Raw genomic sequence first — 16,057 nt, forward strand, 5'->3', positions numbered from 1 at the left:
CGCGTGCAGGGGTGCAGGAGTCCAGGGGGTGCGGGGTGCAGGGGTGCAAGGGCGCAGGGGTGCAGGAGGTGCGGGGATGCAGGGGTGCAAGGGTGCAGGGGTGCAGGAGGTACGGGGATGCAGGGGTGCAGGGGTGCAGGAGGTGCGGGGATGCAGGGGTGCAGGGGTGCTGGGGGTCCTGGACCGGGCGCCGCGGCCGCGAGGAAAGGGAGTCCCAAGTCGCGCACTTTAGACCGAAGCGGGAACCGGAGGAGGGCCAGCCCCGTCCCTCCAGCTGCACGGCGGTGGCCCCTGGACGGCCTTGCGTCCCCGCGAAGTACGCTCCAGCGAGCACACCTTTTCCTTTCCAGAGGTGATGCGATTCCTCCTCATCCCCCCCCCACCCCGCTGCAGCCCCCAGGAAAAGAGGAGGGGAAAGCGGGGCCCCCGCGCGCCCCGGCCCCTCCCCTTCCTCGCCGTCTACCCGGTCCAGCCGCTTCCCATCCCTCCCCCTCCAGCCCCGAGAAAGTTTGACGACCGCAAAGGAAACCGAAAAAAAAGTTGTCCGGCCCGGGTCCTGGCGGGCGATCAGCATCTCTTTTGTTCGCGGCGAACCCACAGCCCCCCTGACGTCACCCGGGGCCCGGGCCAATGGGCGCGCGGTCGGCGGCGGCGGCGGCGGCGGCCGGGGGCGGGGGGGGGAGGGGGAAGGGGGGAAGGAGGGCGGGGGGGAGGGGGGAAGGGGGGCGGGGGCCGGGCGTCCCTCCTCCGCGGCGCCCCGGGCCTCGCGGGGGGCGGGAGGGGACCGTCCCATATAAGCCCGGGCGCCCCGGGCTCGGCCGCCCGCGCCGACTGCGCTCCGCAGGGGAGGAGGGCAGCGCCGCCGCCTCCCGTCCCGCCCTCCGCTCGCCCTCGTCTCGCCCTCCGCCCGCCCGGCCCCCGCGCTCCCCGCGGCCCCGCAGGGAGCCCCCCGCCCCCGCCCCCGCCGCTTGCACGGGAGCCGGCCCGGCGGCCTGTCGCCCGCTGCTGAGCGCGTGTCCGCGCGGCGCTCGAGATGCTCGGGGCTCCGGGGGCCCGGCTGCGGCTGCTGCTGCTGCTCGCCGTGCCCGCCCTGGGGGCCGCGCTGCGCTCGGCGGGGGCCGCCCGGGGCCGGAGGCAGGCGCAGCAGATCGTGCAGCCCCAGGGCCCCGCGGCCGGCGGCCCGAGCAAGCGTGAGTACCGAGAGCTGCCCGCGCCGCCCGCCGACTCGCGCCGAAGTTTGCAGCGCGCGGGGCGAGCGAGCGCCTGGGGGCCAGGGGGCCGCGGGGAGGGCGCCCCTGCAGCCCCGCGCCCCCCGCCCCCCGCGGAGGGAGCCGAGGCCGGCCTAAGCGTGCTCGCTGGGGGACCCCTGGGGGACCCCTGTGGGACCCCTGTGGTCCTTGCGCTCCTGACTCCCTTGGCTACCAGATACCTGAGTATTTTTGAACTGGGAATTGCGGGGAGAGGGGGCTGCTAGATAGCTGCGGGGCTGCTAACCAACTTGAGAGCGCTTTGGGGGCCCTTGAGGCCCCTTCTCCAAGAACACAGATGGGAACTCCTTTCCCAGCTTTTCAGAGACACACCCTCCCCTTGCCCGGGCTAACGGAAACTGCTTAAAGTCCTTCTTGACGTGCTCTCCACCCCACCCCACCCCACCCCACCCCAAAAGCATTGAAGGTCCTTGCAGGTATCTGCTGTCCAAAATGTTTCCATTCCTTTGATGTAGACCCCTGGCCAGATGGAAATGACCTCACTGTAGAACATTTAGCTAAGTTAAAAGATGAGGGAGGGTGCGGTGGGGGGAAGGAATACCTAAATATCTACGTGTGCAGATTGTGTGGTTAACTCTTCCGGGAGCTAATTTCTTATATTTTTGTGGAATATTGTTATCAGAATACTAATTCTGATGTTCTGATGAGTGAGTTATTTTTCTATGTTTGTTGCTCAGTGTCATCCATTTAGCTGTGCAAGAAAATTCCATACTTTGGAAGAAAGGGGGCATGCAGATGGAATAACTTTTTTTCTTCAATCCTTTATAGCTGGCTGTTACGACAATGGGAAACACTATCAGATAAACCAACAATGGGAGCGCACCTACCTGGGAAATGCCTTGGTTTGTACCTGTTACGGAGGGAGCCGAGGCTTTAACTGCGAGAGTAAACCTGAACGTAAGTGGGGGGGGGGGGGGGAGAGCCTGGCAGTTGGAATCCTTTAGTGTATGGGGAACTGGTACCTGTTAATTAAACTTAGCATTGGTAATAAAAATACATACACCTTTTCCCCAGTACAATTTTCTGTCTTTTCCTCTTTAAAAAGTGTTAAGAACCGCTTCCATTTGCCTTTCACGTGTTACTTCTACCTTTAAAACAAAAGAACCGGTGTATCCCAAAGTAGTCCCTAGAGTCTTCTTTTTGTTTTATTCTCCCAAAGTTGTTGATGAGAAAATGGAAGGTTTTGTGTTCCCCGTCCAAGAAAAAAAAAAAATGCTTATAAATTTTTAATTTATTAGAAAGGAATTTCAGATTTTCAACTGTAAGGTTATGGGCCAGGAAACTCTCTGGGCACTATATTATAAAGTGATTTGCCAGCTACCAAAAACCACTAATCACTTGCTTCAAAGTTCTCGTTCTTTTATGACCATTGTCCTGTTTCTTGTTAATCATGGCAACTCCTACAGAGGAGCACTGGTGAGGCTGACATGGAAATAGTAGGATTAAGAAATGACAGTGCCTGGTGGGAGGTGGGGCTCTTCACATTGTTTGCTTTTCCGTGGACCTTGGGTTGGCTGGCTGAGTCAGAGATCGGAATCTGAAGCCTTCCTTCACAATCCAGCAGCTTTTTCCTAAGGGCCTGAGAAGCCTCTACAATAGAAGTTAATTTACGGAAAATTGGGAGAACTGGTCAAAATTCAAACGCTGAGGCTTCATTAAAGCCTGGGGCACAATCTAGATCTCCCATTTAAATGTTTTCACATTCTTCGGTTGTACCATGCTACTCAGAATGGAGGAGTGAGTGTTTCTCTGGATGGGATTAGTGGAATAGAAATGCTTTTACATACGTGAGGCCCACGTGGACTTTCCTTCTCTCCTCAGCTGAAGAGACTTGCTTTGACAAGTACACGGGGAACACCTACCGCGTGGGTGACACTTATGAGCGCCCTAAGGACTCCATGATCTGGGACTGTACGTGCATCGGAGCTGGGCGTGGAAGAATTAGCTGCACCATTGCAAGTAAGAAGGACATTCCGTGAAATGATGCTAAAATATCATTTATGTCAAGTAAGAAAGACATTCCATAAAGACGCTCAAATATCATATATGTGAATTTCTCCAGTACCATCATTGTCGCTTTCTGTTACGCATGACTGGTTTATCACCCCCCTCCCCGTGACCAGTTGCTCTGATGTGGTCACCCGGCTGGTTCCAGGGCTTCTGGAAGGTGGCTCTGTGCCCAGGTGGAAATGGTGTTGAGCCTGTGTGGAGTTACGAGTACCAACGGGATCTCTTGAGTTCCATTTCAGTTAAGACATACTTAGAGGAATTGTCCATTTTATATATTACCTGGGCATCTTCAAGCCAGCCTGATGAAGTGATCATCCTCAGTGATTGGGAGATGGTCACAAAGAGTGAATTAGCCACCGTGGGGTGTGCTCTTCTTGCTTGTGAGGCAGAGACCTCTTGCATCTCACAGATGCAGTCTGGCGTCTTTGTGACCTATAGTTTTTACCCAGGAAGCAAATATCTCTATTCCCAAAGGTAGGATGGAGTGATTAGCCTACTAGTGTTTCCAAAGACCTTTGGGGACTTTGTTGACTCTCATCAATTCTAGTTTAGCCAAGGCAGTCTTTCCACTATGATTCCCCGGGTTACCAACAGGCTCCATTAAAGTATTTTGTTTGTTTAATCCATCCTTTAAGTATAAGTTGCTTGAAAGGCTTCTCTCCAAAAGAACAAAGCAGTCCCTTGTGAACGGACCCAATCAGCTTTTCCCATATTTAACGTTAGGGTTTATTCAAGTTTGTTGGGAGTCTTAAGACTCAGTGGTCCACAGCATTTGTAGTCGAGGGGACATTCAGCCTTTGGATGTGCCACTATGCCTAACAGCTTGGAAGAGTACCCAGATTGCCTTACTTGCGAGGTATATACGTCTATTTGATTTGTGCCAATATGACATATTTGTCTTCAGGTAAAATGGAGGCTCTCCCACTCTTGAAAGCTGGAAAGCTATGCCCAATGTGATGTGGCTTTGTCATTTAATCGGGCTCACCCTGCTGTGTGTGTGTGGAGGTCATGCCTGCCAGCCTTTCTTTTCTGCTCTAGGACCAATTTCCTGTGATCTCTCTGAGGAACCAGGATTTATGACCCCTTTTCTTGCCATTCAGTTTTCTGTGTGATTTCCCATCATGCTTAAATTAAGACATTTAATTGAATGACCCAAAGTGGCCAGATTTGTTAAGTTTTCCCCTACTTCTGATGGGCAAGGTGTTCTCTGTGTCCTTACTTTGGCCAACCTAAATACCTACCCAAATGGAACATGAGATCTCTTCTCTTCTCTTCTCTTCTCTTCTCTTCTCTTCTCTTCTCTTCTCTTCTCTTCTCTTCTCTTCTCTTCTCTTCTCTTCTCTTCTCTTCTCTTCTCTTTTCTCTTCCCCTCCCCTCCCCTCCCCTCCCCTCCCCTTCCCTCTCCTCTTTTTTCTCTCTTTCTTTTAATATTCTCTCTCTCTCTAACATTTGCCTTTTGTCTTGAACAGACCGGTGCCATGAAGGGGGTCAGTCCTACAAGATCGGTGACACCTGGAGGAGACCACATGAGACTGGTGGTTACATGTTAGAGTGTGTCTGTCTCGGTAATGGGAAAGGAGAATGGACCTGCAAGCCCATAGGTGTGTGACTCTGAGAGATGAATGAGAGGTGGGGAGGCAGAGTCAAAATGTTGGGTTAAATGAAAATCCACGGGGACCCGGGATCTGAATGTCAATTCAAAAAAGAATGAAATGGAAATTTCATTTCAAATACTGAAATATTTTATAATCTGTAGTTCTGAAGGAGTCAGATCAGAAAGTGCAAATCATTGATAAAAGTCTTAATTTTGTTTCAAAAGCACAAGATAGAATTGAAAGATTTAGGAAAAAGTCATTTCTTTGGTTTAATATTTGGTCTCAGATTTCTCCTTGGCCAAGATGTAAATTAGTTAAAAGGAAAAAGATGGCACTTTTGACACATTCCTATGTTGGAACATGCTGGGCTGAAACAATATTGTGTGTGCTCTATCACACCTTGGTAGTTTGTTTGTTTGTTTGTTTTTCAAAATAAACATTTTTGAGCTTCTTTTGGCCTCAATCTTTAATTGAACTCTATAAATACAAATCTAAGTTTCTGCCTATAAATTTCACTGTTTACTTCTTATTTATTAATTCAATAGCTTTTATTTTGCTTTGTGTTATAGTTGTTTTTGCAGGAATCAAATTTTAAACAACTTTCTCATCTTTTTTTTTTTAACCTATTCATAATTAAGATTGGAATTATGCATAGTTTCCCACAGATGAACACATATCTAGATCGTTTTCACTGAAATACTGGTGTGAACAGTGGTGCTAGCTGAGTATATGCAGTCCATGTACTTATTAGGACAACAGAATTTCTGTCTGCCAGCTGGGCTTGAGCTTTCTTTCGCTTTGGTTACTTACTATGTGCTTAGTTACAGGGCGTGCCCTTCTTTTTGAACAGAGTGCCACTTAAAAAAAATGTGGCTGGATTTTTGCTTACACAATATACTTTAAATTACAAGGAGACTGCACAATTCAAAATAACCCTTTTTTCCCCCTGTTTTTCATCCAAATTTCCCTACAGCGGAGAAATGTTTTGATCACGCTGCTGGGACTTCCTACGTTGTTGGAGAGACCTGGGAAAAGCCGTATCAAGGCTGGATGATGGTGGATTGTACTTGTCTGGGAGAAGGCAGTGGACGTATCACCTGTACTTCTAGAAGTATGTTTTAACTTTTTATGCTCAAGATGAGGCCAGGTATTGTTTTCTGGATTCCTAGAGAGAATTGTAATATGATGTCACTTGGAGCACACCCAGTATACCAGGATGCTTTGGTAACATTTGGATGTCCCCAGTCAACTTATTCTGCTTCTTCAAAGAAAAGAGTTTAATAAGGTCTTAGGCAATCAGCTACTAAGAAGGAAGGAACCCAAGTAGTCATTCAAATGCCAACTGTGCTATGGACTTGAAGATCAGTTGCAAGTGTTTAAATTATCACTGAGATATTTTCCAAGTATTAAGAGCAAAGAAATCGTTAAAATAACATGCAAACACCTCTTTGGGCATGTAGATACTATTGACCTAGACTGGAGGAAAATTCTAAAGTTTTAGGTTTCGTGCTATGTTTGAAGTTTATTTAAAGATTTTCTTTATTTATTCATGAGAGAAGAGAGAGAGGGAGAGAGGGAGGCAGAGACACGCCCTGGGCCAAAGGCAGGTGCTAAACCGCTGAACCACCCAAGGATCCCCTCTTTCTATGTTTGAAGTTTAAATAGGGCATATTCATCAGCAAAATTGAGGAAAATAAAAAGTACTTATAGGTTAAAATTATGTGTCTACCTGGGGTTAAGGACAGTGTTTCTTTCCCAAAGCTCCTAAATGGGCATCTTAGTGCCATAAAAAAGCTGGCCTCTGGCACACACGACTCCTCCTTCCGAGATTGCCTTGGGGATTCAAGACTCCTTTTTTTTATACCTTTCAAACAAATAGCAACCATAGAATTGATTGAAGCAAAACTGCCATTAACAGTTGGTGTTATTAATAAATCTTAAATCTAAAATATATTGAACCTATTTTCTTTCTTTATCTAGCTTAAAGTATTTAACCGTCTTCACATGCTCATCACCCAAATTTGAATTCTTTGCTAATAAAAAATAAGTCTTTGACGGAAAGTGATAATAATTCTGACAGTCTTTCCCAGAAACTTGCTGGTTCATTAGATCTTTTGCATTTAAAATGGTATTATGATCATCAGACTTTCAAGACCTTGGTGGCGATGACTCAAACCCTCATCTATTATTTAAAGCTCTTCTAATAACAAGTTTGGGATAAGTTCCTCAAAGAAAAGCCATTTATTCCATGAAGTTTTATAAGTCCTCCACTTTGTACAGAATGGTATAGGAACACAAAACTGAATTGGACAGTAGCCCAGCCTCCGAAGAGCACTTAGTAAGTAGGTCAGGGAGATGAGAAAGGCTTATACATATTCATCTTCTACAGAGCACAAAATTAAGGACTTCAAGACAAATACTGAGAATAGTGCTATGGGGGTTTTAGGGAAGACAGTCCTTTTAGCTGGGATTTGGGGAAAGGCTGTATGTAACCAGCCCGTCTTCATCCAGACCTCCATTCTGGTGGTAGATCCACGTGTCTGGGTATTTGTATGGACTTATATCAACCGTCTGATTGTTTTCTCTCACCCAGTGAGATGACTTTCTGATTCTGATGCAAATCAGATCCTCTCTTCTCTCTGGATAGCATATGGGCAAAACTGGATTATTACTGAAACAATCCACTTACCAGATGATTGAACACACAGGCTGATGGCAATTCAGTCACAAATTACAAGATGCCATTTTTTCCATGGAGGGTTAATGCCAAGCAATTCAAAAGAAACCATTTGATTGGTGATTTTAAATCCATGTGTGCTGGGGGAGGAGGGAAAGAGAACATTTTAGTCAAAGTTGGTAGTCCCCTGAATTTTCTTACATAACAAATGAAGAGGCAGATGCTGCTGTCTTTTTAGCTTCTTTGGGGCAAGTGGGGGAGACCTTTTGAACCTTACTCTCCACTCTATTGTTTATTAATCTCTGAAGAAAGTCCCCTCTTGGAAGGCCGGTCGGTCATATACAGTAATTACAGGGAGAAAGCAGAGAGAGCCTGGGAAGGAAAGAGAGGGAAGAACAGAAAGCCAGAGAATGAACTTGATCAGAGGACCAATGTGAAAACAATTTTTTAAAAAAATTAATGAGTGAGAGATTACGAAAAAGTATTTTGGCAAACAGGGAAGCAGAACAAGACTAAATCATGCAAAATCACACATCTCTCTGCTGTAACAAACCAAATCCCATCTTTCAGGAGGTCGATGCCAGTGGTCGCCAGAGCTGGGTATGAACATTTCATCACCAAAGATTGGCTCACTGAACTTTCAGTGACTGCGCTCTTTTTTGGGAGGTTGACTCTGGAGCTTTTTTTCAGGTTGACCTGATTTGCATATTTAAATACTTCCTTTCTGACACAGACAGATGCAATGATCAGGACACCAGGACATCCTACAGAATCGGAGATACCTGGAGCAAGAAGGATAACCGGGGGAACCTGCTTCAGTGCATTTGTACGGGCAATGGCAGAGGGGAGTGGAAGTGTGAAAGGCACGCGTCTCTGCAGACCACCTCCACCGGTGAGCATGGAACCAGCAGGGCCCGAATTGGGAAGGCATTCCAAAAAAATATTTCAGCAACTCTATCTTTCCTTTGACGTGCCATTTGAGGATGAGTTGCAGGGTTTCTGCTAATAATCTGAGTTCGTTTACAGATTGTTAGTCATTAAGACTTTGTCTAATGTCAGGTTTTATTTTTTTATTTTTTATTTTTTTTATTTTTTTTCAGGTTTTAAATATAAATAAAAATGAAATAACAATCTTAGTGGGGGGAGAAAAGCAGTGTTAGCCCCAAGAGATTAAACTGACCTTTAAGGAAATGCTAATATTATAAAAGCTACACAACTGATGTATAGATATATATACACATACGCATCCCCACGCCTGTGCATTTTTAATACCTGAAGTGCATTTTAATGGAAACGGAAGAGTTATGATGAGTTACATGACTATTTGATTCTTCTGCTAGGACAAGGGGAAAAGAAGTACAGTTGTTCTTTTTCAAAATGGAATATATTTCCTTGTCCTGACATTCAGCTTTCTTTGTAACAGAAACAATCCTTTATGTGTGGTTTCCATGCTCCAGCAAAACTTTGTTGCATTCCATAAAATAATGCACAATCATTTTCTTCATGTATTGGCATTCACAATTCCAGAAATTCAAAAGAGGCCTAGAGATGAGAATAAATGACACAATGTCTAAGGATTTAAAAAGAGAGAGAAGTTTTCATTATTTCTAGTATGAGAATGAGATCTGTGCATTGTAGCTTGCTTTGGAAGAGTCTGAAAGACAGAAATATGACGATTGAGGGTGTGTGCTTGTTACATTCTTAATAATTTCTCAAGTTTTCACTGAATAACGTACTAGCCATTGTTGCTTAGCCTTTTATCAATGAGTCATTAGGCTAAAAATATTTATGCTTTGTTTAGATTTTCCTCCTTTTGATGAGTTTTCATCTTGTTCTGAGCACTTCTGAAGGTGAACAAGATTAGATTCGGTGGTATCTTTGAGTTTATTATCAGTGATTATTATCAGTGAAATTACTGTTAACCAAAAAAAGAAAAAAAAAAGAAAAACCAATTACAAAGATCAATCTCCTGAAATAGTTTAAATTAAGCCTGTAGTTGGGATTTAATGGGGGTAAAGATTCAATAAATGTCTATTTCTATTAATATTATGAATATTATAGAGAAAATGTTCTGTTCAAAAAAGTTTGAGAAACATTGGGTTGAACAAAATGGAACCTCTTTCTGTAGGATCTTTACGTCCTTTTGCATTGTGGCTCTTTAGTGGAGTATATAAATACAGATGACGTCTCCCTAGCGTGTGTGACCATGGGACCCACTGTCTGACATGTCTTTGGGTTCTAGTGTTGAGCAGCACTTAGGGAGACGCTGATTTCAGTCTGCAGTTATTCTGGCATCAGTTCTCCCTGACCTTTGGGAGAACAGATTTCTAAAAGTTTTTTTTTTAAAAAAGAACAACATATTCTGTTGTTGTCTTACTCTGAAAGGAAAGCTGTGTTAAGAGGATGGATTGGTTTTAGAAACACACACACACACACACACACAAATCCCCAAATGACCCGGAGGAGAAACAAAATGTGGAAGGAGGGGCAACTTCTAGAGAATCCCAAGGTGTTCTCTGATGAGCTCAGAGGCACACAGATGACCATGGGGGGGACTTCTCAAAAACAACATCAGGAAGAGGAATGCCCAATGGTATTGAACTTACGAAAGCTGCCAAGAGAGCAAGGGTGAGGCAGACCATCTCAGGAGAAGGGAGAGGCATGAAGACAGCACAGGGTACGTGAGGGAATGAGGAGATGAGGCCATGGCAAGGGAGGAAGGGGACCGTGAGCTTCCTGGTGTGAGTAGGAATTGTTGAGGGCATCTGCTCTGTTGAGTGGCGGGATAGTGCCTGCGATGTAGAAATGCAATCCCAGTAGCTGCAGATAAGCTGGAAGATGGAGACCATCTGGAGGACTCTTACAGAGTATTTCCTAGGCTGCATGTAGAAGCTTCTGCAGAAAGGAAGGGGCATTTCCTTCCAGTTGCAGGTCAGTAACGCGGTGGATTTCAGAGCGATCTGTGTGGGACCCTGAAGATCCCTAGTCTGGAAGGTAGTTGTTGTCTCTTATCCAGCATTGTGACTGTCCCTTCTCATGCCCTCAGGATCAGGCCCCTTCACAGATGTCCGGACGGCCATTTACCAGCCCCAGCCTCACCCGCAGCCGGCTCCCTACGGTCACTGCGTCACGGACAGTGGCGTGGTTTACTCTGTGGGGATGCAGTGGCTGAAGACACAAGGAAATAAGCAAATGCTTTGCACTTGCCTGGGCAATGGAGTCAGCTGCCAAGAGACAGGTCTGTATTATCTTTTCAAAAAACAGTGCTGATAACTTTTTATTATTTAATTTTTGGAAGGCAATACATCCATTTACAGGAAAAAAAAAGTAAAACAATAAAACAAGCTTATAATCTATAGAAAAGCTTATAATCTTACCACCCTGTGATAACAACCAGGTTGGCATTTCATATATTTTCTTCCAATCTTTTTAATCTATGTATTTTCTTTCCCCTACTGGGGATTCAACTGCTGTGTATTATCTTTATTTGTCTAAAATGTTGTTACAAGAGAGTTGCTTTCTGAATAGCAAATCAGCCTTAGTTTAGACTCTAAATCTCACGTTTCTGGAGCTTCTCGATGGAAGCTTCTCTCAACAACCTGATGCGTTTTTCTCTGGGCTACCAAGTGGTAATAACGATAGCAGTAACAATCGATGCACTTAACTTTTCCCCTAGAATAACCTCGTGTATTAATGATGAAGGCACCCACAGAGTCGTATACACCCCTCCAGTATACTCTGAGCAGCATTCTTAGTCAACCTGTATTCATATACCTTTACAAATGGGGAAACTGAGGCATGGCAGCATAGATGGCGACAAAAGACATGGGCAGAACTCAAGCATCCCTCCATCTGCAAAAGACCGGTTTCCTGAGTAACACATATTTTTTAAAGATTTTATTTATTCATGAGAGACAGAGAGAGGCAGAGACATAGGCAGAGGGAGAAGCAGGCTCCATGCAGGGAGCCCAATGCGGGACTCGATCCCAGGACCGCGGGATCAACTCAACCACTGAGCCACTCAGGTGCCCCCCAAAGTGACACATTTTGACTGACATTAACTAGGTGATTATCTCTACTGGCAGCTTGAGGGCACAAGCTCAGTATCAAGCTAGAAATAAGCAGCTACTGGTAGGAGATAAGTGCAGCCTTATTTACCGAGATCCTTTTGGTTTTGCTTGTAGCCGTCACCCAAACTTACGGTGGCAATTCAAACGGGGAACCCTGTGTCTTACCATTCACCTACAACGGCAGGACTTTCTACTCCTGCACCACAGAAGGGCGGCAGGATGGACATCTGTGGTGCAGCACAACTTCCAATTACGAGCAAGACCAGAAGTACTCCTTCTGTACAGACCATACTGGTGAGTCTCCCAAGGGCAACACACAGCAGAGAAAAAAAGTCATTTCTCATCCCTACTTTGATTTGCCAGCCTTCTAGCCATTAATCTTGAGGCTGCAGAAGAAGTAGCACTTTGGTTTGACCTGGACCCAAGAGGCACGAAGCCGACTTGGCCGCCCAAGATCCTTCCATGTTCCCCAGGACCCTTGGGAAGTGACACCAAGGGGGAAGCCCTCCAGTTCAATTATTTTAGACGTGTTGGGATCACGATGTGATTAAAGATACGGGTATATTAAAGTCCGTAGGCAATCCCGCAGGGCTAAAGAACACACAGGGTGGATGCCTGAGTGCTTTTGCTTCTCTTCTGGTTAAAACTATGTTTTATTCAAAGCAACCATTTGATCTTTTCTTTCCTGGCTGGGAAAATGAGAGTGAGATTGGATTTAAATCTCTTTTGAAGGTGAAGGTGAATACGCCAAGGAAGCTTGCAACTCTATTATCAGGTCTCCTTTATTCTGAGGTAGACTCCCTGTGAATTAGCTTCAGAAACCTGGCTCACTTGGAACCTTCCTGTAGATATGCCCCGCTGTACACTGAGAGGCTCAGTTGTGTAATATTTTCCTTCCTATTTGTGTACTACCCTGGGCAGTTTTGGTTCAGACTCGAGGTGGAAATTCCAATGGTGCCTTGTGCCACTTCCCCTTCCTGTACAACAACCACAACTACACGGACTGTACTTCTGAGGGCAGGAGAGACAACATGAAGTGGTGCGGAACCACGCCGAACTACGATGCTGACCAGAAGTTTGGATTTTGCCCCATGGCCGGTAAGATGAAACCCCGTGGGCCATCCAATTATGGAGTTAGACAAAAGAATAGTGTCTAATTTACTCCCATTTCACCCATTAAGTGTTTAATTTTCAGACAGCACAAAACTTCATAAGATATATGCATAGAATTATATGTTGCATACAATTAATATATACTATACAATTATTTATATGATTGTAAAATCCTTTTGGTATAATTTAACACCCAAAAATATGTAAATACATTAAGAATACTTTTTAAAACATCTGGAAAGGCACACTTTTTGCAGGTTTGTCATTTGTAAGGAGCACACAACTGAGTAGCTTAAAATATTCCATGTGCAACTGCTGCAGACACGGACCTGCAATATTCACACACAACTGTGGTTCACTCAGAATCAGCTCTATCACTTAAGGAAATACCAAAATGGCCAAAACTATGTTTTCTGACAAGTATGGGATCTTTTCTCATTTAGAGAGATCAAGTTGGTACAAATGGGGTAAGGGGAGTCCATACCTTTTGTTTTCAAGTTTCAAGAACCCCGTAGATTACATTTGATCTTCGACCTGTAGAACCAAGAACCACGAACTATGCATCATCAGGTGTACGTATAAGGCAGTGAAACCCAAGAATACTACTTACACTCACTTTCATTTCTTTCAACATTTCATTCTCAAGAGAGAAGGTTGGATTTAGAAGAAAACCATGCTTTAGCTATGTGTTCTGTACCCGAACACAAAATTTCCCTCTGGGGTAGAATAACCTGGAACTAGAAAAAGTTATGGGGCAGTAGTCAACATCGGTCTTCTAGAACAATGCAGACCCGTTGTGTGAACCTGTAGGTATTATTGTGCTTTAACATCCCCCAACCTTTCCTGCAACAATTCCCTACCACGTACTTCCCCTTTGGATTGAGTTTGCTCTCTGGGACTCAAAGCTCTACACAGGCCCAGAATAGCACTGAGACTTCTTTGAGGCTCACCAGACTGCTTTCACAGTGAGAGTTCTTAGGATAATCACGCTGGACCGATGATACCGCGTATGTTTTTAGACCCTGTATCATTTTCCCATCCATTTCTATCCAGCCCATGAGGAAATCTGCACAACCAATGAAGGGGTCATGTATCGCATTGGAGATCAGTGGGACAAACAGCACGATATGGGCCACATGATGAGGTGCACATGCGTTGGGAATGGTCGTGGAGAATGGACTTGTGTTGCCTACTCCCAGCTCCGAGGTATGCTTGCTTATTAATGAGAACATTTGATAGAAACAGGAGCACAGAGAGGACCAAGTTTGTATGTGGAAACTTGTAGTTTACCAAGAGCAGGAGAGGAACTATGCGGGGCCACACCATCGGCCTCCTGTGCAGGATAAGCCTCTCATGTTAGGCAGCCAGTGGAGAAAAGCTGGCAGAGCAATTCTAAAATTCTGAAGCATCCCAGTATGTGAGTACTTACACTGAGCTGAGAAGATGACTCCAAAGACACAAGGATCTGATCCTTTTAGCTTCTAGATATGCCATTGGAGTCACGTCGAGGAAAGATTGGATAGTTTCTGTAAAGAAAAGAGACTTTGCTGGGTTTTTAAAAATATTTTATTTGAGAAAGTGAGAGAAGACTAGTAGGGGGAAGGGCAGAGGGAGAGGAAGAAACAGGCTCCCCGCTGAGCTGGATCCCAGGACCCTGAGATCATGATCTGAGCTGAAGGCAGACACTTAACCCATTGAGCCACCCAGGTGCCCTGACACTTTGCTGTTCTAAAATCAGATCCTTGCAGATCCAAACTGAAGGTGACAGAGAGACCTATTTCTTTTGCTCAACTCAAATGTTTTCCTTTGGATCCTGGTATATGATAGAGGGATGGCGATTTATTAAAACCATTTTAGTACTTCTGTTTCTTTGATTTGAAAACTAAGATTTAGGCAGAACTCTGAGCCAATAAATATTTCGTGTAACTGGTATGTTGACATGGGCCTGAACTCGTTCTCCTTTTGTGGGTAACACACTCCAGGAGTAATCATAATTCCGCATGATCTTGCAGAAGTGAAAGGAACCCTAGAAAGACATACAGACCAACTCTTCACTTTCCAGATGAAGGAACTGAGACCCAAACGGGGAAAGTAATTTCTCAGGATCTCTCAGAGAGTTAGGAGCAGAGTTGGCCTATTTTTCTTTTTAATTTCACAAATGCCATAGATGTTAAATTATTTCCCAAATCCACCCCACCTGTTACAGAGATCAGACCATGACACCGTGCTGGGTGCTTCCTAAGTATATTTGATCTTTCTCCCTATTTCTCAGAGCAAGCAGAGATCTGAAGGACGTTATCATCTATGCAAGAACTTTTCCAAAAGTAAAATGCGCATTTATTAAAAAATTACCTTTCCACGGGAAGGTATATCTTACCACATTCTGGTAGTTGTATATACCTTGGCCTCTGATATTTAAGTTTGTAAGAAAGAGCTTTTGTGATAAAGAATTATTTTTTCCAAAAATTGTATTCCTGACCAAACTTTGAAAAAGTGTTCATTCTATGCTGGTAGAAAAGTTATTCTAGTGGGAAGTGTTGATAATTTGGTGAAAAAAACTGTACACTTTGAGAAACTTGGTATTTTGGGGGTGCCTGGGTGGCTCAGTTGGTTAAGTGTCCACTCGGGTCATAATCTCAGGGTCCTGAGATCGAGCCCAGTTCCGCACTCAGTGTGGAGTCCACTTGAGATTCTCTCTCTCCCTCTGTCCCTCCCCCAGCTTGCACAAGCTCTCGCCCTCTCTCTCTCTAATAAATAAATAAATCTTTATTTGAGAAAGAGAGTACACACACCAGGTGGAGGAAGGTACGGAGGGAGAGGGAAGAGCAGACTCCATGCTAGGCAGGGAGCCCAATGTGAGGCTCAATCCCAGGTCTCCAAGATCATAACCTGAGCCAAAGGCAGATGCTTAATGGACTGAGCCACTCAGGCACCCTAAATAAATCTTAAAAAAAAAAAAAAAAAAAAAAAAAAAAAAAGCATGGCATTTTTAAATTTCATTGCAAAACTTAAGAAAGTTCTCCACCATCCCACTGTTTCCTAAACAGATCAGTGCATTGTTGATGACATCACTTACAATGTGAACGACACATTCCACAAGCGTCATGAAGAGGGACACATGCTGAATTGTACCTGCTTTGGTCAGGGCCGGGGCAGATGGAAGTGCGATCCCATTGGTAATTAACTCTCGTGTCTAGATGGTTTTGGTTGCTGGGACTCGTTAACAAGTTTCAGATAAGGAGAGCGATTTCATATCACATCACTGAAGTTGGCTTTGATCAGTGGCTTGCAGAGAGCTTGGTAAAATCTTTTCCCTAATCATGA

General features: G+C 44.9%; 1 protein-coding gene across 15 annotated transcripts in view; it reads left to right on the plus strand.

Moving 5' to 3' along the window:
• Positions 1–1,018: 1,018 nt before the first annotated feature.
• FN1 (fibronectin 1) overlaps positions 1,019–16,057 on the plus strand; it is a 66,450-nt gene continuing 51,411 nt past the window's right edge. For all 15 annotated transcript variants that reach the window (XM_072813077.1, XM_072813078.1, XM_072813083.1 and 12 more), the window contains exons 1-11: positions 1,019–1,190; positions 2,037–2,165; positions 3,090–3,227; positions 4,748–4,879; positions 5,847–5,984; positions 8,284–8,442; positions 10,597–10,788; positions 11,735–11,914; positions 12,542–12,718; positions 13,787–13,939; positions 15,781–15,909. In XM_072813077.1, coding sequence (XP_072669178.1) covers positions 1,034–1,190; positions 2,037–2,165; positions 3,090–3,227; positions 4,748–4,879; positions 5,847–5,984; positions 8,284–8,442; positions 10,597–10,788; positions 11,735–11,914; positions 12,542–12,718; positions 13,787–13,939; positions 15,781–15,909 — 1,684 coding nt within the window. In that variant the 5' untranslated portion in view covers positions 1,019–1,033. The remainder of the gene's footprint in view (positions 1,191–2,036; positions 2,166–3,089; positions 3,228–4,747; positions 4,880–5,846; positions 5,985–8,283; positions 8,443–10,596; positions 10,789–11,734; positions 11,915–12,541; positions 12,719–13,786; positions 13,940–15,780; positions 15,910–16,057) is intronic.

Source organism: Canis lupus, chromosome 36 (genome assembly GCF_048164855.1).
Source record: "Canis lupus baileyi chromosome 36, mCanLup2.hap1, whole genome shotgun sequence".
NCBI classification, from domain to species: Eukaryota; Metazoa; Chordata; class Mammalia; order Carnivora; family Canidae; genus Canis; species Canis lupus.